At 40.7% G+C, this 22721-nt stretch overlaps 1 protein-coding gene across 3 annotated transcripts; it reads right to left on the minus strand.

The window, feature by feature from the left end:
* Positions 1-716: 716 nt before the first annotated feature.
* Positions 717-22477, minus strand: IDH1 (isocitrate dehydrogenase (NADP(+)) 1). 3 transcript variants are annotated; one of them, XM_053597468.1, is made up of 10 exons: positions 22334-22477; positions 21351-21425; positions 18428-18565; positions 13316-13607; positions 11557-11662; positions 9495-9672; positions 7760-7911; positions 3759-3899; positions 3004-3166; positions 717-1672 (listed from the first exon to the last, which is right to left on the minus strand). In XM_053597468.1, exons 3-10 carry the CDS (start codon positions 18547-18549, stop codon positions 1582-1584), a joined length of 1245 nt encoding a protein of 414 aa, XP_053453443.1. In that variant the 5' UTR covers positions 18550-18565; positions 21351-21425; positions 22334-22477; the 3' UTR covers positions 717-1581. The 3 variants fall into 3 exon arrangements, with proteins under 3 accessions (XP_053453443.1, XP_053453445.1, XP_053453444.1); XM_053597470.1 differs by lacking the exon at positions 22334-22477 and adding an exon at positions 21970-22067; XM_053597469.1 differs by lacking the exon at positions 22334-22477 and adding an exon at positions 21514-21684.
* Between the last annotated feature and the right edge of the window lie 244 nt (positions 22478-22721).

A 22721-nucleotide genomic window follows, 5' to 3' on the forward strand; every position in this document is an offset into this window, starting at 1 on the left:
TCACTCTGTCTCCCTGGGTCGAGTGCTGTGGAGTCACAACTCACAGTGACTTCAAACTCTTGGGCTTGAGCAATCCTCTTGCCCCAGCCTTCCCAGTAGCTCAGGCTACAGGCATGCACTGCTATGCCCTGCTAGTTTTTCTATTTTTCGTAGAGACGGGATCTCAGTCTTGCTGAGGCTGGGAAGTTTTTTGACTTGTTCTCCCTCAATTTCCACATCTCCTTGGTCCTGGCCAAGACTGATGCCTTCCATGGAAGAGATCCACCCCATTCTCGTCCCTGTGCCACCATCCCAGTTACATCTTCATTGTTTCCCACCTACTGTACTGCAGTAGCCTCCTAACTGGTTTTTCTTCTATTGTGCCCAACACTCTCCCCCCATCACCCATTCTTTATAAAAGCTGCCCAGAGAGATACTGTGAAAAATAAAAACATGATCAGTTCCCTTACCTCTCAAGTCTTCACTAGTTATTAGCATATTAGCATTCAAGATAAGCCCAAGCTCCTTAGCATGTGTGTAGATAGGACCTCTTCTCCCTAATATTCCCTAGTCACTCCTTTAGTTTCATCTTTGGTCCTCTTGTCACTGTAGAATCCTTATCTTACTTTTCCATTTGTCCCCAAAATAAACATCTTGAAAGCAGAGATTTTTTCCCCCAAAATCAAATTCCTATGACTAGTACATCCAATTAAAAAAAAAAAAAAAAAACCAACAACTTTAGAATAATCATTAGTACTTAATTTTAATTAAAATTAACAATTCAGATGAAGAAAAGGACTACAGTAGTGTTTATTAAGCTTCTGAGAAATCACATTTATATAAAAGAAATGAAATAGGTCAGCAGAAGTACAAAAAAAGATGCAGCTTACATTACTGCACTTGGATGAAATATGCTGTGTATGGTAGCATAATGTTCAGGCTAGGCTAGGCCAGGAGGAGGAAGAGAGGAAACAAGACTACAAACCTCCAGGTAATATTTGTTCTGGATTCCAAACTCTCCAATAGCCTTGAAAGTATTTAGTATATTAGGAACCTTCAATATACTCTTAACAAATATGATTGCAATGGTTTTCACATTTCAGTTACCCTCATACTTTGTTCCAGTCACGTGCAAGTTAAATGTACAGTTCCATCTTATGTAATGGGACATCTGTAACATTGAGACATCCCAGTGCCCAAGGTCATGGACAAGAGGGCAAGGAAGTGAATTTCTACTTTACATATTTTAGGGAAAAGTACTATAGCTACTACCATTTACCCTTTTGAGCACTCTTAATTTTAGTCATTTAGATCAGAATTTGAAAAGAAGTGATAATCAGTACAAATGAGTATTAACCTAATTCCTAGGCTGCTACTAGAAAATAAAATAAAATTTAAAAACAATTCCCTTGCCACATTCATAAAGGTGGCAATAACTGTATGTTTAAGAAAAAGGCTGTAAACTTATAGAAAAGATAAACTCTGGATTCTAAACAAATTATAAAATTCATTTTGTCTTTATCCTTGAGTGTCATACAGAAAAATGTAAACCTGTGGACCTAGTTACCAGAAAACATTTATCCTCCTGAGCCAAGTATGGCCTTAAAGTTTGGCCTGGGCTAGTTTTATCTTCAAGTTTTCTCCAAGTTTGTCCATGAATTCAAATGTATTCAAGTAGTCAGAACGTTGCACGCTAACAAGGGAGGAAAAAAAAAGGAGAAAATTTAGTTTGTCTCTGATACGGCAGCAGATAGGAGAAAAGTCCTAGAAATGCTACTTAAAAGTAGTATTCTATTTATTTCTGGAAGAAAATCCATTAATGTTAGTAAGCTACGAATCTATAATGACTGTCCTCAAGATTATGGCTTGGGACTCATAAGTCCAGGCTCATCCACACCCACATTCACAGGTTTGTTATCATGGAGCTTTGAAGGTGAAACTATTAAACTATCACAAAGCTGCAGTTCAGACTAAAATGCCGATAAGCCCCAAACCATCCCACATCTGCTGTCCCACTCTTAAAAGATAAAAAACTCATTCAGGGTATAGCCAAACCTTTACCCATTTTCCCCTAAACTGTTACATGTCCTCACAAAAAGTTATAATGCTCTTACATAAGAAATGTAAGATAATGGATGTCTGATATAAAACTGCTGATAGAAGTCTATCAAACAGGCTACAAAGCAAACAAAAAATGCTTCATTGCTAAGAACATTTCAAACATTGTATTCTTGCCAGAAATTCAAGAAACATGTGGTGATTGAGTATGCCCCCATTCCTAGGGTGTAGTGACCCTAACTGAGATCTTGGGACACACCGGTTGGGACATGGAATTAGTGTCAAATTTTAACAGCGTTTCTTGAGGTGGGTGGTAGTAACTAATTCTGACTTGAGGGAGAAGTCTCTGATTAGCAGCTAATCCAATCAGGATACTGGCTATTATGTTCTCAGAAAAGCCCTGGGCAACACAAGGGCCCTCAGGTATTTGTCCGGGGTTATAGACACTTAAGAAATTATAATAAATTGTATATCTTATATTTGTGCTGCTTGCATGTCTCATCTGTAAGCTAAGGAAAATAAAGGAGTAGAATGAAGTGGCCTCCAAGGTCCCTTTATTTCTACTTGTCTATAATTTTTTTTCTTAAATAGAACCTTGTCATTTGATGATTGTCAACTACAACAGAGGCCAGCAAACTACAGCCTGCTGATGGGCCAAATCTGGACCGCATTCTGGTTTTAAACACAAAATTTGACTGGGATGCTGCCTTGTCCATTTCTTTCTGGATTGTTTACAACAGCTTTCCTACTACAACAGCTGAGGCAGAGTTGAACAGCTTGTATAGTTGCAAAAAGACTATATATCGCACAAGACCTAATGTTCACTATCTGACAGTTTACAGGTAACATCCACTGACCCCTGGACCAGATGAGTAACAATTCATATAATTCCAAAAAGCACTGATGGTTTGAGCCCAGCGAGGGTAAATGGTAATTTGATCCAGTTTAGGGGCCTCTTATACTTACTTAGGTAAACCTTTAATGCAAATAGCCAAGTCCTTGGTCATGAAGCCAGCCTCAATGGTCTCAATACAGACTTCTTCCAAAGCCTTTGCAAAGAGGCCAAGTTCTTTATTGTTATCAAGCTTTGCTCTGTGGGCTAATCCTCTGGTCCAGGCAAAAATGGAAGCTAAAAGAAGAAAATAGTGACACTCCAATCATCCCAGTTATAGGATCCCCAAATGGGTTACAATTCCCCAAAGCAAAACAGCTTATTGTTTAGGTAACAGACTTCATTATCCAGATGGGATAGAAGTTTTAGGAGAGTTGGAAATATTTTACCCAATAGAAACTTTAATAGAAAGTACATTTTAACGATGTGGTACTAGTGTATGCAGTTTAAGGCACTTAATGCAAGAAAGGTCACAGTCTATCTTTTGTCTCTATTGGTCTCCTCTTTCCAGGCTGTAATCTTCTGTCCTTGAAACCCTGCTGGAAGGATCTATCCAAGTGACTTATAGATTTGTAGCCTTAGGTAGCATTTCATTGCACCAGAAGTAACAGAATATGCTTGTTGATAACATTCTTCTTTGTAACCTATGTTCTCCCACAAAACAAACATATACAGTGTTTAAAACACATAATAAAACAGCTCTTATTAGTAAAACCAATCAGTCACTTGGTGATGACTTTGCACGCAGTTAATACTGAGTTTCTTTAAACATCTCCTTTGGAGAGCACTTTCTGATCAGAAATCAAGGTAGAAGTAAACGCCATCTTACCAATGGGATTAGTGGATGTCTCCTGTCCTTTCTGGTACATGCGGTAGTGACGGGTTACAGTCCCATGGGCTGCCTCTGCTTCTACTGTTTTGCCATCTGGACAAATCAGCACACTGGTCATCATGCCAAGAGAGCCATAACCTATATTTGTGGCAGAAAACGAAGCATTGGGTTCAACTGCAGGAAGCGTACTGGGTCTCTCAGGGATGAGAGCAAATGACTCAGTCCTGATAGGTCTTTAAACAAAGTATGTGAAACACATGGAGTAATCAATAATTCTACTGCCTTTCAGAAAACAGGGTCCCTACTCCTGATCTCCAAGGATCTGGAAAGGCTGTACATCTTCCTTGCTTATCTGTGATAAGCCTGATGGAGGGCTCAGGGTCCTACTGCCTGCATTTACCCCAGTGCTGTGACTTCATTAGTTACAGTGGCTCGGTTTTCTTACCTTTATAATGAGAAAAATAAAAGCACCTACTTCACTGGGTTGTTATAGAATTAGATGAATTAGTTGTTATAGAATTAGAATTAGTGGCCTCCGAGGTCCCTTTATTTCTTTTTTTTTTTCTTTTGTAGAGACAGAGTCTCACTTTATGGTCCTCGGTAGAGTGCCGTGGCGTCACATAGCTCACAGCAACCTCCAACTCCTGGGCTTAGGCGATTCTCCTGCCTCAGCCTCCCGAGTAGCTGGGACTACAGGCGCCCGCCACAACGCCCGGCTTTTTTTTTTTGTTGTTGCAGTTTGGCCGGGGCTGGGTTTGAACCCGCCACCCTCGGTATATGGGGCCGGCGCCCTGCTCACTGAGCCACAGGTGCCGCTCGGTCCCTTTATTTCTAATTCCCTATAATTTTCTTCTTAAATAGAACCTTGTCATTCCATGATTGTCAACTACATTAGAGGCCAGCAAACTACAGCCTGCTAATGGGCCAAATCTGGACTGCACTCTGGTTTTGAACACAAGATTTGATTGGGATGCTGCCATGTCCATTCCTTTCTGGATTGTCTATGACAGCTTTCCTGCTACAACAGCAGAGGCAGAGTTGAACAGTTGTATAGAATTAGATGAACAGACACACATTCATAAATATATATGAAAAGAATATATTCATATTCCTTAAAACAATACTGGCCACAGACTAAAAGCTCAATATGTTATCGTTATTCTTACATACAGATGCTTTTCTGTGCCAGGGAAATAAAGATGAATGAGAGCTGTCTCCTACTCTCAAACTGCTCATATACTGCTCATAAACTGCTCTTGGACTGGGAAGAAAGGTAGATAAGGCTGGGCACTGTGGCTTGTAGCTATAATCCTAGCACTTTGGGAGGATGAGGCAGGAGGATTATGCGAGGCCAGCAGTTAAGACCAGCCTGGGCACTGCAGTAAGATTATATCTCTACAAAAAATTTTAAAAATTAGCCAAGCAGGTGGTATATGCCCATAGCCCCAGCTACTTGGGGGCTGAGGCAGGAGGATTGCTTAAACCTAGCAGTTTTAGTGGCAGTGAGTTATGATGATGCCATGGTTTACTCTAGCTCAGGCAACAAAGTGAGACATTGTCTCCAAATAAAAAACAAACAGACAAACAACAACAACAAGAAAAAAACAAAAGAAAAACAGGAGGTGTTGGATTCATGAATATCGTACTTACACAGCTATAATCGGGACTTTACCTAACAAATGCAAACATTATAACCTAATTGTTTGTACCCTCACATTAATCTGAAAGGAAAAAAAAAAAGAACATCTTCCTTGCCCTTCCTTGTATCTATTTAATACCCTCAACCAAACAATTCTCTCCTGTGGTTTCCTGTTCAGAGAATCACATTTAAGTCTATATAAGTAATTTTTTTTTCTTTCATTCACTCTTTTATACTTGAAGTTTTTCTGTCTCTTTTTATTTTTTTTGCTTAGGCTAGAGCCGTGTTGAGTGCTAGAGTGTTGAGTTGACTAGCCGTGTTGAGTGCTAGTCTAGAGTGCTGTGACTGCAGGCTAGCTCCTAACAACTCTTGGGTTTAGCCTCCTGAATAGCTAGGACTACAGGTGCCCACCTACAACACCAGCTAATTTTTCTATTTTCAGTAGAGACAGGATTTTGCTCTTGCTCAGGCTGGCCTTGGGACTCTGAGCTCAAGTGATCCTCCTGCGTCGGTCTTTCAGAGTGCTAGAATTATAGGCATTGAGTCACAGCACACGGTCATAGAACCCTTTCTCAACTTTTGCTACCTCCCAAGAGCACCTGAGAAGTTACTAATGTAAATTTACAATAGGCTGTGAGCTTTTTGGGGGTGGGGTGGGGTGGAAGGGTCTGAGACTTAAGTAGATTCACTATAATTTTTTAAAAAGTCATCTTTGAGTACAATTAGCACAAATTTCTATGTGAGATTAGGTTAGTACAGTAGAACCTCTATAAATTGACCACCTAAGGGACCATAACAAACTGGTCAACATATGGAAGTGGTTGACCTAAGAAATTAGGGCTATTGTACTGATACATACATGTGGTGCATGTCCAATGTATGAAAATTAAGTCAACTTAAGAAGAGTCAGCTATGGAGATTCTACTGGAGTTCCTTTCATGGCACTGTGTTGGTCTGAAGCTCCAAATATTCAAATGTTTATTAAGTAGGTAAGTTCAGGGCCATGCCCATGCTGAGTTTGTCTATTAGTATCTGGAGACACAAGCTGGTCCATTACCAAAACTGAGGACATAAGTGAAATAGTGTAAGTCCAAAATAGTTCATGTGTCTACAGAAGAACGAATGAAAGGACATCTCTGCTGCTTGTCAATTGGTTTAGCTGCTTTGAGGTCACATTATCTACAGACACAGCCTTGGTTCCAGGTCTCCTCTCAAGGCACTACTTTACAAGCTGTGCTTTAGAATTCTTATTTGAAAGTCCTTATTTGAACTTCCACAACTTGACATTTACATTTGAAATACTTCTCTTGACACTCTCTTCTTGTTGCCATGAGGATATTTAAAAATAATGAAATGACTTTGGGTCCCTTTCTCATAACTCTGATTACAAGGAGTTGTTTTCCTTATCCACCAGGGGGTCATCGCACAGGAGCATTCCTTCCTCTGTGGCATTTAGTACAAATGATTGTGAGGACTTAGGAAAACAGAATGCAGGAAAAGAGAGTTGTGTAACTCATTTATCTGACATAAAAGTTTCCTTTCAAACTGATAGGGGATACTTAACATTTCTAAGAGAAAGAAAAAGTAGAACTCCCTGGGGAAAAGCAAACATAATTAAAGTCAATACAACATTCATCAGGAGAATTCAGTTTGTAGATAACTGAAATTGAGAATGACTTGGCACCGAGGAAATCAGGGAAAGGAGAGTGCTGTTAATTTAGTCCTTACCCCAGGACTGGAACCCCTGGTTCCTGGAATTCTGTGAACAGCCTTGGGCTTCTTTGCTCAGCTTCTCTGTATTAAAACTGTGCAGTAAACACATTTGCTTTATATAGTACAAGAACAGCCTTCAAGGCTGGCAAAGAACCATGAGTAGGGCTTGTTGCCAGATGGAGGCAGTCCACTGACACCCACTCCCCCTTTAAGATAATTCAGGCTTCTCACTTAACTCCTCCTTGCCTGAGTGAGTGCCTGGATTTTTACATTCTTACCAGGTGGAAAACCAGGATAGGGAAAGGGAGCAATTTTCAGATCAGAGAGGCTTTAAAAAAATTCATGCTGTGTAGGGAGGGGAAGGTTGAAAGAAAAACTATGTTAATACTTAAAGCTTGAGCCCCATTCAGTTACTCACTGCAATTACTTTCCCTGTGACCTTGAGTAAAGTCACTTGCCCAGTTTGAGATTAATTTCCTTATCTGTCAGATTAGAGGATGGGCCAGCATGCCTTGTAGGTAAAACATTCCACATAACAAAGGGCCATAAAATCCCTCTTACCAAATTAGAGAACTACAGTGGAGGACAGAAGTATCCAATTGCTTCAGCCCAAGCTCCACTTCCCTTTGGCCCTCGGCCTCCTTACCTTGGGCCACAGAGTCCGACTGCACGTCACCATCATAGTTTTTGCAGGCCCAGATGAAGCCTCCCTCTGATTTCATAGCTTGGGCCACCATGTCATCGATGAGCCTATGTTCATACCAGATCTTTTGGGCTTCAAATTGGGATTTGTACTGCCTAAGAAACAGCAAAGAAAAGAGGACAATGAAAAAAAAACAGTATTTTGTTAGAGCAACATCTGTCTTTCCCAAAGGGGATGAGGGTGGCGGTGGTGTTGGAGTAGAAAATATTTTTTAGTAGAAGTAGCAGAAGCTTGGGAGTCTGACAGACACAGGCCAAAATCCCTGCTCAATCATTTTCTAGCTGTGAAATCCCAATTTAGCCATCTGTAAAAGTGATTTTTTACCCCTCTTGCAGAGAAGGTATAAGAAGTTAGGTAGGAGAGTACCCTGACTACTACTATACTTTTCACTGCTGACAATATACTACTGATCAGATTCTGAAGATTTGCTTATTTTAGGGGTATAGTAAAGAAAAAATAGATTATTCAACTGCTTGATATTATTCAGGAAACTAGATTTATTCCACGATAGTTTTTAGGCTTAGTATAGGTGAATAGCAGAAAGAGAAATTCAAAATGCCTCAGCAAAGATTTCTCATCTAAAATCCCTGATCTGAACACTTGCACTTATAAGAGCGTTATTAGCATTTGATCCAGCAATTCCACTATTGGGTATTGGGTATTTACCCTATGGAAAAAAAGTCATTTTACCAGAAAGATAAGCGTACGTGAATGTTTGTTGTGGCACAATTCATAACCTCAAAGATGTGGAACCAACTCCAGTGCCTATCAATACATGAGTGAATTAATACAATGTGGTATACGTATATCATGGGGCACTATTTAGCCATAAAAAAACAGATTGTGAACTAATACCTTTCGCAACAACCTGGATGGAACTGGAGACCATTCTTCTAAGTGAAGTTTCACAAGAATGGAGAAACAAACACTGTAAGTACTCACTGTTAAAACAGTACTAATTGATCAACACCCATGTGCACATTTGGTAGTAAAACTCAATGGAAAGCAAGGGGGTGGGAGGGGACACGAGGGTTGAGGTACATTCACACCTAACGAGTATAATAGACACTCTCTGGGCGAGGAGCACACTTTAAACTTTGACTCAACAGCAAAAGCAATTCATGCAAAACATTTATACCCCCATAATACTGTATTTTAAAATAAAAAAAAAAAAAAGCAATATATAGGATAAAAAAACCAAACCAAACCAAACTAAGCCTGCAAGATATTTGAAAAGTGAGTCTGTGCTTGCTTTACCTTTATATCTGTTTGGTGGTTGAGCCGCACTATGTAATAAGTATGCAGTGAACATTTGTTGAATGAATAAATGAATGTAAGTGCTAAAAAAAAAAGGGAATTATATCATCTTGAATTCAAAGTTGTAATAAGTTTAGAATTAAGTTCAAATGACTATACTAAAACAGAATTTTAAATTATAACAATGAACTTCTGAGTGCATACACTTAAAAAATTAGACCTTTCTATCACCAAGAGGGTACTTTTATTAAAACAATAATACTTAAGAATACATTTATCTTCTGAAAGCGACTCAAGATGATTTTGTTTTACTCCTCTTAAAACTCAGTTCTGCCCTTACCTTGAAGAGAGTGCAAATTCTGTATGATAAATACCAGCTTACTTGAGAGAAAAGAAAAATGAAAAAAAGAATTGTACTTACTTGTCATATATCTCCTGAAAGATGTCTTTAAAACGTCCATCATATTTCTTCAGAATAGTGTTTTTGGTGCTCAGATACAAAGGACAACCCTTAGACAGAGCCATTTGGAAAGAACTATGCGCAAAATCTTGGATGGACTTATCCTGATTGTACATACCCATGGCAACACCACCACCATCTGTAGAGGGGAAGCCAATGAGAGGGAAAAAAAGGAGAAATGTAAATGGGGTTTAATTATAACAAGGTTAAAGTCACCCACCACAACTACAGGACCTGATTTTCAGTTCCCATGTATGAGACCAGACCTCGGAGTCTCATACATGGGAACTCATATAAGGCAAGCCTCCAACATGAATATTCCATGAGTTCCCAAAAGCATGTAATGGGAGAAAATTAAGTTCTGGGTACAGATACTCTAATTTGTTTTGGAAGGGTAACATAAATGAGAAAAACATATGGATACTGAAATACCAAAAACTACTGATGTGAACAAGAAATAACACTCAAATGTGAAAAAAGTAATTTTGAAACTTTCTTTCACATATTTTAATAATTCTTGAACACGTATTTTAAACTTTGGGAGTGTACCCAATCCTTAGTGACTGAGAAAAATTTGCATTTCAAACGTTGCATGAAGATTCTCATAATTTCCTGGAGGATACTGAGAGTTCTTAATGTAATTAGTTGTACCTGGTAGGAATAATTATGCTATGTGTAGTCACTGGTGATTCACAGCTTTTACTTGATGAACTTTGTTATTACTGAAAGATAGAACTTGAAGCAATACCAATGCCCTGGGTAAACTTGGGCTCCAAATGTGAAAAGCGCTGAAACCTGCAGAACTAGATTCTATTAAATGACATGATTTTGGAGGAGGCAAGGAAAACAAAAGCTAGAGAGGTGCTGGGCTTTTTGTTTGTGTGAGTGCTTTTGACAACTTCAATAGTGGAGAAGAAGGGCCCAGTGGTCCTCTAAGCAATTTCTGGGTGAGATTTGCCAAAGTATACCTTTGAAGCAGCAGTGTGGTTGGAAAAGAAAAGGAAAGAAGTGGCCAAGTGTAATGGCTCACACCTGTAATCCTAGCACTCTGGGAGGCCCTGGTGGGTGGATTGCTGGAGTTGAGGAGTTCCATACCCTGTCTCTATTAAAAATAGAAAAACTAGGTGGACATTGTGATGTGCACCTGTAGTCCTAGCTCCTTGGGAAGCTAGAGCAAAAGGATCTCTTGAACCCAAGAGTTGGAGGTTGTTGTGAGCTATTATGCCGCAGCACTCTACCTAGGACACAGAATGAGACTCTGTTTCAAAAAAAAAGAAAAGAAAAAAAGGGGTAAAGAAGTATTTCACTTCCACGGGATAAATACTCAGAAACACAAGAAGAAAATTTCAGCAAATATGTAATGCAACCATTTCCAAATACAAATTATCCCAAAGCAAAGGGCAGGATTACCTGATAAGTGATTTGAAGGCTATTAATGTTTAATTTATATAATTCATGCAAGGACTCTTGAAAACCTTTTCTCTGTGTTTTAAGAAGATTACATAATTATCTCCTTGTCTTTGCTTACACGCATTTCTACTTAAGTGGCTAACCAATGGAAAAACAAACACCACATGTACTCAAACTGGAAATAATAGCTCAACTCCACTGTACACCTTTGGTAGTAAAGCTCAACAGAAAGCAGGCAGGTGGGACAGATAGATTCACACCTGATGGGTACAGTGCACACTATCTGGGTGAGGGGTACAGTTATAACTTTGACTTAAATTGTACAAATGCAATTCATGTAACCAAAATATGTGTACCCCCATGATATTCTGAAATAAAAGATAAAAATTAAAAATAAATTTAAAAAGTAGCTAACCCTTTTGTGCCTTTACCTGTGCCACAACAAGGCATGGGAGCCAATTACCTTTTCAAGTTAGAACTGGGGTTTTGCAGAAATACTAGAGATCTAGGTTGTATTTTTAGGCAGCCATACACTAACCTGAAAAAAAAATGTTATCTAAATCATTTGTTAAAAAAAAAAAAAAAGATGTAGCTTATAAGAACTCACACAAACCTTCAAAGTTATGTACCAAGTATGTCACCTTTTGGGTTCCATCATTTGGTGTGTAGGTTATCTCTACTTTTCCAGGCCCAGGAACAACAAAATCGGTTGCTCTGTACTGTATAGGAGGGAAAGAATAGAAAGAAAATCATCCTAACAGGAATTATAAGGAAAATAGTCATACAATATAGAGCTAGAAGACACTTAGGGCAGTGTGGCTCAATCTTCTTTTCTTGAAGAGATGAAGAGGAAGAGGTGCAGAGAGTTCCCCCAAATCAGTAAATATTAGGTGCCTATCATGTACAGGTCAGTTTTCTGAGTACTCATATGTGTACATAGAGAACAGGGAATAGCATAAAGGTACTTTTCCCTAGAAAGCTCATAACCTAATAAGGGGATCTATAAATGAGAAGAAATATAAGAGCTTTTAAGTGTTAGAAGAAGGCATACACTGAAAACACGCTATAGGACAACAGAGGAAGAGGGATGATCACAGCCGGGAGGCCACAGGGGGATGATAATAATACTAGTTGTAGTAGTGCAGATGATGACGATAGAACTAATGCTTGTCCTTACTCCATTCTAGTGCTAGCAGGGGTGTCCAATCTTTTTTCGGCTGCACACTGGAAGCAAAAGAGTTTCTTGGACCACACATTTACCATACACAGGCCAGTGAAAGCTGATGAGCAAAAGAAAAGATCCGCGCATACTTTTTGTGATATCTGACACCACAGACTAGCAAACAGTCCTTGAAATAATCTGTATGTGGCCTTCAGGGCCACAGGTTGGAGATCCTTGAGTGTTTAACTTGTATTATCTCATTTGATTCTCACAACAGTTTTGCAAGGAAGGACGGTGATGTAGTGTAAATAACGCATCCACTATCAAAGGACTTGAGATTCAACTGTCCAGGCTCAGTCTCTCCAAGGTATCATTGTTGCTAACACCAGGCCCAGGATTTATCCATATGAAGCAATCTTTCTGAAAGCAGCTGCAACAGGATGATGACTCTCAGGAATGTGATGTTCAAGGTCAGCCACCTCCCTTATGGGCCTTAGCTACTCTAGTGGAAAAATGTGCCTGGCAGCCACCAGTCTTTGCTGCACTGCACCTTCTTCAATGATTTGGATCAGAATACTCAGAGTTAGGTGCCAGCCACATGTAGTTGTTTAGATTAATACTATAATAATAGTAGGTATAAGAGCAGTCAGATGACAGTGAAGATTGCATATTATACAGGACACTGCTGGCATATAAAGTCCTTCACTATAGATGGCAATTTATTCTCATTTCTCAAAAAAGAGAAACTGAGGCACCAAAGTATCATAAATGCTTTGTATAAGTCTATGTGCATTTAAACAGCCAGTGAATCAATCTGAGGTTTGGAATTTTTAATCTGGACATTAAAAACCATGGCCATTCTTCTAAGTTACTGATACTAAAATAAAAAAAAGCCCCCCCCCCAATAAAAAACCCAAAAGGATACACACACACGAAAAGATATGATATGAACGGTAAGAACTTAGGGTGACATTCTCAGGACTAGCGAGTTTGCACCACTACCATCTGTGTAGATTCCCTTGCTTGGGCTTTCGAAGGTTATCTGTGAAGGGACTGGCTGAGGTGAAGGGATAGTTTAGCCATAGGGTGGAACAGGATCTGAACCTTGCTTAACAGGCATAGACACCAGAAAGGGAATAAAACACATGTAAATCAGAACATCTGGGCCATGACAAAATATGGAAAATCAAATTGTGCCAAAATGACTTACTTGGTCCCCATAAGCATGACGACCTATGATGATGGGTTTCACCCATCCACTCACAAGGCGGGGGATATTTTTGCAGATAATAGCTTCCCTGAAGACAGTGCCACCTAGAATATTTCGGATGGTGCCATTCGGTGATTTCCACATTTGTTTCAACTTGAACTCCTCAACTCTCTTCTCATCGGGGGTGATAGTAGCACACTTGACCCCTACATTGTATTTTTTAATGGCCTCTGCAGCATCCTTGGTGACTTGGTCACTGGTGGCATCACGATTCTCTATGCCTAAATCATAGCTTAGGAGGGAAAAATTAGAAACATAGCTTTTCAGACAAATGGATGGGTGAGAACCTATGACCACAGTGACGGCATGCAGAGCATGCTGTGCAGAATGTTAAGGCTCCGAACACCCCTAAATCTGCTAAGTTTTTGCATCAGTGCACCGTAAGCACAGAATATGGCTGCCAACTGAAAAAGGAACTAATGCTGGACTGCTGGGCCACGCCTTCTTGTGTTGTAGTGGGAAGCTATCAGGAAACTGAAAGGAAACCATCAATTCTGCTCTTTGCCTCCTGTTTTCACCTTATAATATAACTGTGCAAGAGCAACCCTTGGCCCTGGTTGCCCTCCATATAATTAGCAAACAAATGTAAGCCTATTCACCATCTTATTTTTATTTTTTTGTAGAGACAGAGTCTCACTGTACCGCCCTCGGGTAGAGTGCCGTGGCGTCACACGGCTCACAGCAACCTCTAACTCTTGGGCTTACGCGATTCTCTTGCCTCAGCCTCCCCAGCAGCTGGGACTACAGGCGCCTGCCACAATGCCCGGCTATCGTTTTTTTTTGTTGCAGTTTGGCCAGGGTTGGGTTTGAACCCACCACCCTCGGTATATGGGGCCGGCGCCCTACTCACTGAGCCACAGGCGCCACCCTAGCACCATCTTATTTTTTCCTTAGTAGATATTGTGCTTTAAAATAAAGGCAGGATTCTTCTATCTTTTGGCATTAGAGTGGGAAGAAGAATATATGTGACAGTCAAGGCCAAAAATGCTAATGATTCTTCTTTAACGCCAGTTAGTAATAAGGTGAACCTTTCCCTAATTCTTGAGCAAGTTTCTATTCTGAAAATAAGCCTGCAGTTTAGTGGATAATAGAATCTATCAATGGTTTTGTATACACCAGAGAGTTACAGCTTAACACACATCAACACCCAGATCGCAGGTCAATTCAGAGCTGAAATGCGATCATGTGGTTGTCCACAACACAGAAAATGATCGCAAAGCTTTATTCCAAGTATGTGATAGTTTGTTGAAAGTAGGAAAACAAAATAATGTAGCAATTTGTTTTCCAAGGCTTTCAAAAAGTTTTACAGCTCTTAAAACCTGCTGAGTCATTAAGCCTACAGACTTCTCCTTTTCCATCTCTTATTTTCCGTTCCTTAGATATTCCACTCAATGCGTGATGCAGAGAGAGTAACAAATAAAAATATTTCCAAGTTCTTTCACGTTAGATAATTCACATAAATCTACAAAGCCATGCCTACAAATGTACAATTTACGAATGGCTAATCTAATCTCTAAAAGAAGTATGGTTAACAGTTTTCATGTTTCTGAGAATCATTTTCATCACAAGAATCTACCAGCAAATTAGTGTTTTTTTTGCTTTTCTTCTTAATTCTAAGAGAAAAGAAGGAATAATTGCCTGGACTACCTTCTAACCCACATAAAACAAAACAAACAATTTGATTCCACTCCTCTCAAAAAGAACTGGTCAGTAATAATAACAGAAATTTTGGAACAACTTAAAACTTGTTTGAGCCTTCAGAAATTCTTTAGTCTGTGGCCAATGACTTCCTCTTAGGCAAAATGACTCCCTTTTAAAACTCCTTATATTCCAGGTGAAAAAGATTCAAAGCACCTTTGCAGCCAGCACACTTGCAAAACTCTGCAAACTCACCTACTGCCACATAAAGTTCTGAAACAGGAGAGAGTTTCTAAAATGCTTCTTTAACCCACTTGGAAGACTTTTTTTTTTTTGAGACAGAGTCCCAGAGCCCTGGGTAGAGTGCCATGGCATCACAGCTGACAGCAACCTCAAACTTTTGGGCTTAAGTGACCCTCTTGCCTCAGCCTCCCAAGTAGCTGGGACTACAAGCGCCCACAACAATGCCAGCTAGTTCTTCTATTTTTAGTAGACATGGGGTCCTGCTCTTGCTCAGGCTGGTATTTGAACTCCTGAGCTCAGGAGATCCACCTACCTCGACCTCCCAGAGTGCTAGGATTACAGGTGAGAGCCACCACCCCCAGACAATTTTTTTTTTCTTTTTAATGCTTCATTTCCTATATGTTTGCTTGATCTCTGTAAGTATTTACACCTTATCATGGTTATAACATAGACATTATCAGCAGCTTAGATTTAAAACAATTAAAAAGGATGTTTAATTAAATCTCTTCACCAAAGCAAATAACTGGTCCTTAGTAATACGTCTGGGTTGAGGTAAACTATTAATAATACACTTAAAGAGTGGCCAATAGTTTGGTTGAAATGTGTTGCTCAACATTTTACCATGCCAGTCCTCAGCCACTTTGCCCTATTAAAAATTCTGTGTCTATCTAGTTCAAATGTATAAAGAGCAGGAGCAAGCTTATGAAAAACACAGGAAAAAGTATAAGAAAATTACATAGACTTTCACATCTGCCCCTAAATACTTTAAATTCAGGGCAAGGGGATACTGATGATTTCTGCAGGAACGTATGGGTTGAGCTAAAAAACTTCAGGTGCTCTTTTTGTGCTACAATTGTGTGAAAAGGGCCAAAAGCAAGGAAAAAAGGTCATTGACTATTTAAATAGAGTGACAGAAAATAGAGCTTCGGCTGGGCACAGTGGCTTATGAATTCTAGCACTTCAGGAGGCTGATAGGGGAGGATTGCTTGAGGCCAGGAGTTTCAGACTAGCCTAAGCAATATAGCTAGAGACCCTGTTTCTATAAAAAAAAAAAAAAATGAGCTGGGTGTGGTGGCACTCCTGTAGGGATGCTGAGGCAGGAGGATCATTTGAGCCCAGAAGTTAGAGGTTGCAGTGAGCTATGATTACACCACTGTACTTCAGCCTGAGTGACAAAGCAAAACTCTTCTATGAAAAAAAAAAGATAAATTAAAACAAAAAATTGCATTAACTACATTTAGCTTCTTTATTGTTTCTTATATCCTCTCTTATTTTCCGTTTTATAAACAATCCATTGTGTTATTCCTGGCAACTGCTTTATTACAAATAAAACCATTACAGCAAACAGAGGGTTAGCTAGACCTGAAAATCACTTTGTTCCCCTTATAATTCCTTTTTTTTTTTTTTCTTTTTCTTTACTTCTTCCAGCTTCTTTGGTTCACGAAAACTCCTTATAATTTTTTTTTTTTTGAGACAGAGTCTCACTTTGTCGCCTTTGGTAGAGTACTGTGGCATCACAGCTCACAGCAACCTCAAACTCTTGGGCCTAAGCTTTTGATCGCCTCAGCTTCCCAAGTAGCTGGGACTACAGGTGCCTGCCACAACCCACGGCTATTTTTAGAGATGTGGTCTTGCTCTGGCTCAAGCTGGTCTTGAACTCATGAGCTCAGGCATTTCACTTGCCTTGGCCTCCAGAGTGCTAGGATTACAGGTGTGAGCCACTATGTCCAACCTCTTTTTTTTGAGCAACCTCAAACTCTTGGGGATCAAGTGAGATCCTCTTGCCCCAGTCTCCCATGTAGCTGGGACTACAGGTGCCCGCCACAACACCTAGCTACATATTCTATTTTTTTTTGTTTTTTGTAGCGATAGGGTCTCACTTTATTTTATTTTTATTTTTTTTTATTGTTGAGGATTCATTGAGGGTACAATAAGCCAGGATACACTGATTGCAATTGTTAGGTAAAGTCCCTCTTGCAATCATGTCTTGCCCCCATAAAGTGTGACACACACCAAGGCGGGTCTCACTTTATTGCCCTTGGTAGAGTGCCGTGGCGTCACAGCTCACAGCAACCTCCAGTTCCTGGGCTTAGGTGATTCTCTTGCCTCAGCCTCCCGAGTAGCTGGGACTACACAACACCTGGCTATTTTTGTTGTTGTTGCAGTTTGGCTGGGGCCAGGTTTGAACCCACCACCCTCGGTATATGGGGCCAGCGCCCTATTCACTGAGCCACAGGTACAGCCCACTTTTTATTTTTATTTTTTGAGACAGAGCCTCAAGCTGTCATCCTGGGTAGGATGCTATGGCATCACAGCTCATAGCATCCTGTCCAACTCCTGGGCCGAAACGATTCTCCTGCCTCAGCCTCCCAAGTAGTTGGGACTACAGGCACCTGCCACAATGCCCAGCTATTTTTTGGTTGCAGCCATCATTGTTGTTTGGCGGGCCTGGGCTGGATTCGAACCCACCTGCTCAGGTGTATGTGGCTGGTGCCTTAGCCGCTTGAACCACAGGAACCGAGCCAACTTTTTCTATTTTTTTTTTTTTAATTTTTTAATAGGTGTTATTTAATTAATTTATTTATTTGCAGTTTTTGGCCGGGGCTGGGTTTGAAGCCACCACCTTCGGCATATGGGGCCAGCGCCCTACCCTTTTGAGCCACAGGCACTGCCCAACTTTTTCTATCTTAATAGAGATGAGGTCTACCTCTTGCTCAGGCTGGTCTTGAACTCCTGAGCTGAAACGATCCACCCACCTTGGGCTCCCAGAGTGCTAGGATTACACGTGTGAGTCACTGTGCCTGGCTACATAACCCCTTATAATTCTTGACTTCTAAACAATGATAAATTCAGTTTTTCTAGCTGCATGTTAAAATTAAAATACAAGATTCACCTGAATATATTTAGGCTTATAAAAACTTTATCCATAAAATAATTACATTTATGTAAAAAGGCTAACTGTACTTTGAAATAACTTAGCTTACACTTTTTTTCCCTTTTTACTAGAGATGGCGTCTGACTATGTGCCTATATTGCCCATGTGGGACTTGAACTAATCTCAAGGGATCCTTCAGCTTCCACCTCCTGCGTAGTTAAGACTATTTGTGTGTCCCATTGCCCTGGCCAGAGTAGGCTTTCTGAGTTTGCCACATAGAGAGGTACTTAACTTACCTATGTAGATCCAGGTCCACATAGGGAAAAATGAGTTTTTCTTTTATCAATTCCCAGATGATTCGTGTCATTTCATCTCCTTGCATCTCTACCACAGAACCACCACTGATTTTTTTGGACATTTTGGCTTCAATAAACCTAAAAAGAAGAAAAGACAAAATATATGCCTTGTCATTTATTTCATTATATATACATTTTTCCTTTTTTTTTTTTTTTTTGAGACAGAGTCTAACTGTCACCCTGGGTAGAGTGCTGTGGTATCACAGCTCAACAACCTCCAACTCCTGGGTTTGAATGATCCTCTTGCCTCAACCTCCCAAGTAGCTGGGACTATAGGTGCCTGCCACATGCCTGGCTAGTTTTTCTTTGTACTTTTTAGTAACTGAGACAGGGTCTTGCTCTTGCTTTTGGTCTCGAACTCCTGGTTCAAGCAATCCACCTGCCTTGGCCTCCCAGAGTGCCAGGATTACAGGCGTGAGCCACTGCACCTGGCCCATTTATTTCATCATAAAGTGGAAACAAAATATAACCAATCTAGTTATTATAATCAATTAAAAGAACAATTCATAATAGCATATAATATATAAAAAGCTAGTTTAAATATAATATTTAACATTAGAATTGAGCACTTTCCCTGTATAAAGCATTGTGTTGTATGTTTCAGATGTGGTTTCTGAGTCAGCCCTCACCTTCATAATAATCCTATGAGATAGAAAAAATGCCCTTCATAGTGCAATCATCATTCTCAACTATTGGCTTGTCCTATGAAATGAGATTATTTCTACACTATTGTGTTAATTTGAATTATTCAACTCCTTATTTTACTAGGCCCTCAAGATGAGCAGAATGATGAGTGCTAGTATTTTCCCTTTTTTAAGAGGCTATTTTCATTAAAATAAATGTCCTTGGAGATCTAGTTGGTTCTTGTGACTCATATTCTAGGCAACTTTAAGTCTCAAAGTGAAAGATGAAGAATTCTGATGGAACTATGTTTTCCTAGTGATAATGCAGACCTTAGAGATGTGGGGCTAAATATAAAAGTACTTTCTCAATACAGAGGGGCTACTATCCAGGGCCCATGTATGTCCCTGCCCTATTCTTTGGTATCCCAACTCCTGGACTGTTTTTCTAGCTGTTCATGGGCAAAGGAAAGTTGCTAGTGGCTGGGCTAGGGAAGCAGCATTGTTTCTGGAAATGGGATGTGAGAGTAACAAATATCAATCAATCTGATTCCCAGAAAGGAGAAAGGTGGATCTTTTAGGAGAAGCAAAACTGTGAGGCTTTAAGGAAGGCCATGATGCATGCTTGTTCCCAAGAGGCAGAGGTAGCCCTGAACATGCTATAATTATCAGTTCCCTTCTCAAGATGCCCTAATGGAATCTTTTTTTTCCCCACAAAACAACTACAAATTGCTTTTATGCCTTAAAATTATAGCTCAGAACAGAAAAGTCAGGAGAACTGACTAAAAAATTATTAGGTAAGAGTCCTAAACAGTCACTCTTGGAAAACTGAGCTATAGTACTTTGGCCTTTAAATTAAAAAAATGTAATGATTAGTAGACAGTAAGCCTCAGTTTCTAGTGACAAACTAGGACATGTGCATATTTCCAACCCCCAGACCTATTTTCACTTCCCAAATTTGCAATTCTAGAATCCTGTTTAATACTAGAGTTTAGGAAGTTCCCTAGATCATTACTGAGGAACTTTCTTGAGCTTATGTAGAATAAAAGAAATAAACACATTGATATGGTTGTCAATCACTTCTCATCTGTACTTTAAAAAATAATTGGCTGGTGTGGTGACATGCCTATAGTCCTAGCCCTGTGGGAGGCCAAGGCGGGTGGATTGCTGGAGCTCAGAGATTCCAGACCATCCTGAGCCAGAGTGAGCCAGAGTTGAGACCCTGTCTCTACCAAAATAAACGCCGGGCGTTGTGGCAGGCGCCTGTAGTCCCAGTTACTTGGGAGGCAAAGAGCAAGAGAATCGCTAAAGGAAGAAAAAAAAAAAAGAATAACTAATAGTACATAAAGCATATGATTCAATCATGCGTCATCCCACTGTCATACCTGTCTTTGTTCACACACATAACCACAAAAGGCAATGAACTTATCTTAGTCTCATACTACATTTCCATGGCCATGTTCCTATACAGTATCATGAAACAGTAATGTCTTAGATATTTCTCACCAACATCAAACACAGTTAATAGAAGGTCATATTTTGTACTTAAATATCAAGACTTTACAGGTCTAGTTTTTACAAAAAATTAAATAAATGTCAAGACTGAGTGACTGTTTTTTTAGTTTCCTAGTCTCTTCTTTGTTAAACAAAACATTCTCTGCAATAATCTGTCTAAATCTTAGAACGTATATCTGAAACATTTCGAATTTTCTTCACATTACTTAGCCAATAAATTTTTACTATGATGTAGGGCATAATTGTATTTTTTCTGAATTTGATTCCATGGGATGAGCTTTTGGTTCCATTTTACCCTTGCCCCTCAGATTTTGTCTCCACCTCAATTTTAACTTTCGAAGGATGGACTATTCCACTTGGGCCCAACAATCACCAGGTCACTTAGTCTGAAAGCATCTGAATCCAATCTCCTGACATACTCCTGCAATTCCAGAAAATAAACTTACAATGATATTTCTTTTTAATAAAAAAGAAAAGAGCTGCTTATCTAATTTAATTTTATTTTCCTCAAACCCAAGTTTTTAGCCAGAATGTTTTTTTGCTGAGAGGATACAATAATTTCTGGGCAAAAATAGTATCTTGAAGTGTAGAAACAAGGAAGCAGTTGCAATTTATTATTTGAAATATTCATGGCTCACTCCCTTGCAGTGCTAGGGCTATCCCCCAAGATTAAGGGCAGTATTGCCATATCAAAGCAAGTACAGAAGGGGGAAAGTTGTTATTCTCACCTTTGCAAGTGAATCAATTTCTAATCCCTCCAAGTCCTCTCAGTCTTGCAGTCTCAAGTGACAGAAGTTTATCTTCTAAAACAAAACAGGGAATAGAAAGTCTTAACATAAAAAAAATACTTTTATCCAGAGGGGCAAAGAGCAGTTTCAGGTTCACAGGCACCTTCCAAATAAAGGTCAAGGGAGCACGAACAATCTCTGCGTGTGCACAGCTGAGGATGTGTCCCCAATTGTCCGTTAGCACCTGGCCCGTTAGCGGGTCTTGGGGTTTGGACGTCCTTGAGCGACTCTATGACCAGCAGGCTCTGGGTCTAAGGACGTCCCGAGGCCGGCTGCTGCGCAAGTGAGCTGCAGTCGAAGTTGTGATCCCTTCTTCAGGTTTCCAGGCCCGCCCCTTCCCTCCTCGGTGCCAGGACCTTTGAACACCAGGCACTGGGAGCCAGCCCGGGTGTCTCTCCACTCTATCTTCCCCAACTCCGGGTGGCCTTGCGAACCTCCCTCCAACCAGCTGCCAAGCTCTGCACCCCCCCCCCACGCCTCCTGGCGGACGCACTCATTCGGCCTCCCTGATAGTCCCCGCCGCCTGAGTTCGCTGTACACGCCCAAGTCTCCAGCTTACGTTCTTTTTTGCATTCAGGTCCCAACTGCGGCACGTTTTCTTCCTCTCACACACAAGACTTCTACGTGTCCCACACCTCCAGTTTTCTCCCTAGGTGCAGACCCGGTCTTCCACTTGTCACTGCATCCAACTTTCCTATCGCCCAATTCCTTCCTCCCATGCCCTTCCCCCCTTCTGTACACCCAGGCAACCAGCACCCCTTTCCTTCTCATTTCCTTTTCCCACGGCCAAAACCTAGATTTCCCTTCCTAGCACCCAAGTCTTGCTGCTAAGTTTTTCCCTCATACCCAAGATCTGTTCTTTCTTCCTTTTCCTCATTCCAGAATTAAAGCCTCCCCCACGCCCTTCGGAGTCCAAGGGTTACCTGCAGGGAAGGAACGCTGGCGAAGCGCAAGGGTCGCCACAGCCACTCTCACGCTAAACTCACAAGCGCACAGGCAGGCAATCTTAACTGGACCCAAGCTCTCTGGGTTTCTGACACCGCCCTTGCAGAAATCCAGAACCAGAGGGCGGGGCAGGGTTTCGCCCCTTCCAGGCTTTTGTCTCCTCCCAAGTACCGCCCCCTCAGCCCACCTCCCGAAGCCCAGCCCCGTAGGCGTCGCCAATCGTCGCGCGCTGTGTTCTCGGGGGCGGGCGGAGCCAGGTCGCGGGGCTGGAACTGGAACGTGGGGGCAGAGCAGTTTTCAAGCTCTCGGGGTCGGGAAGAAGTGGTTCAAGCCGCTGGGGTTCCGCCCCAACTCGCGGCAGTGGGG

This window comes from Nycticebus coucang, chromosome 7, assembly GCF_027406575.1.
Source record: "Nycticebus coucang isolate mNycCou1 chromosome 7, mNycCou1.pri, whole genome shotgun sequence".
Taxonomy (NCBI): domain Eukaryota; kingdom Metazoa; phylum Chordata; class Mammalia; order Primates; family Lorisidae; genus Nycticebus; species Nycticebus coucang.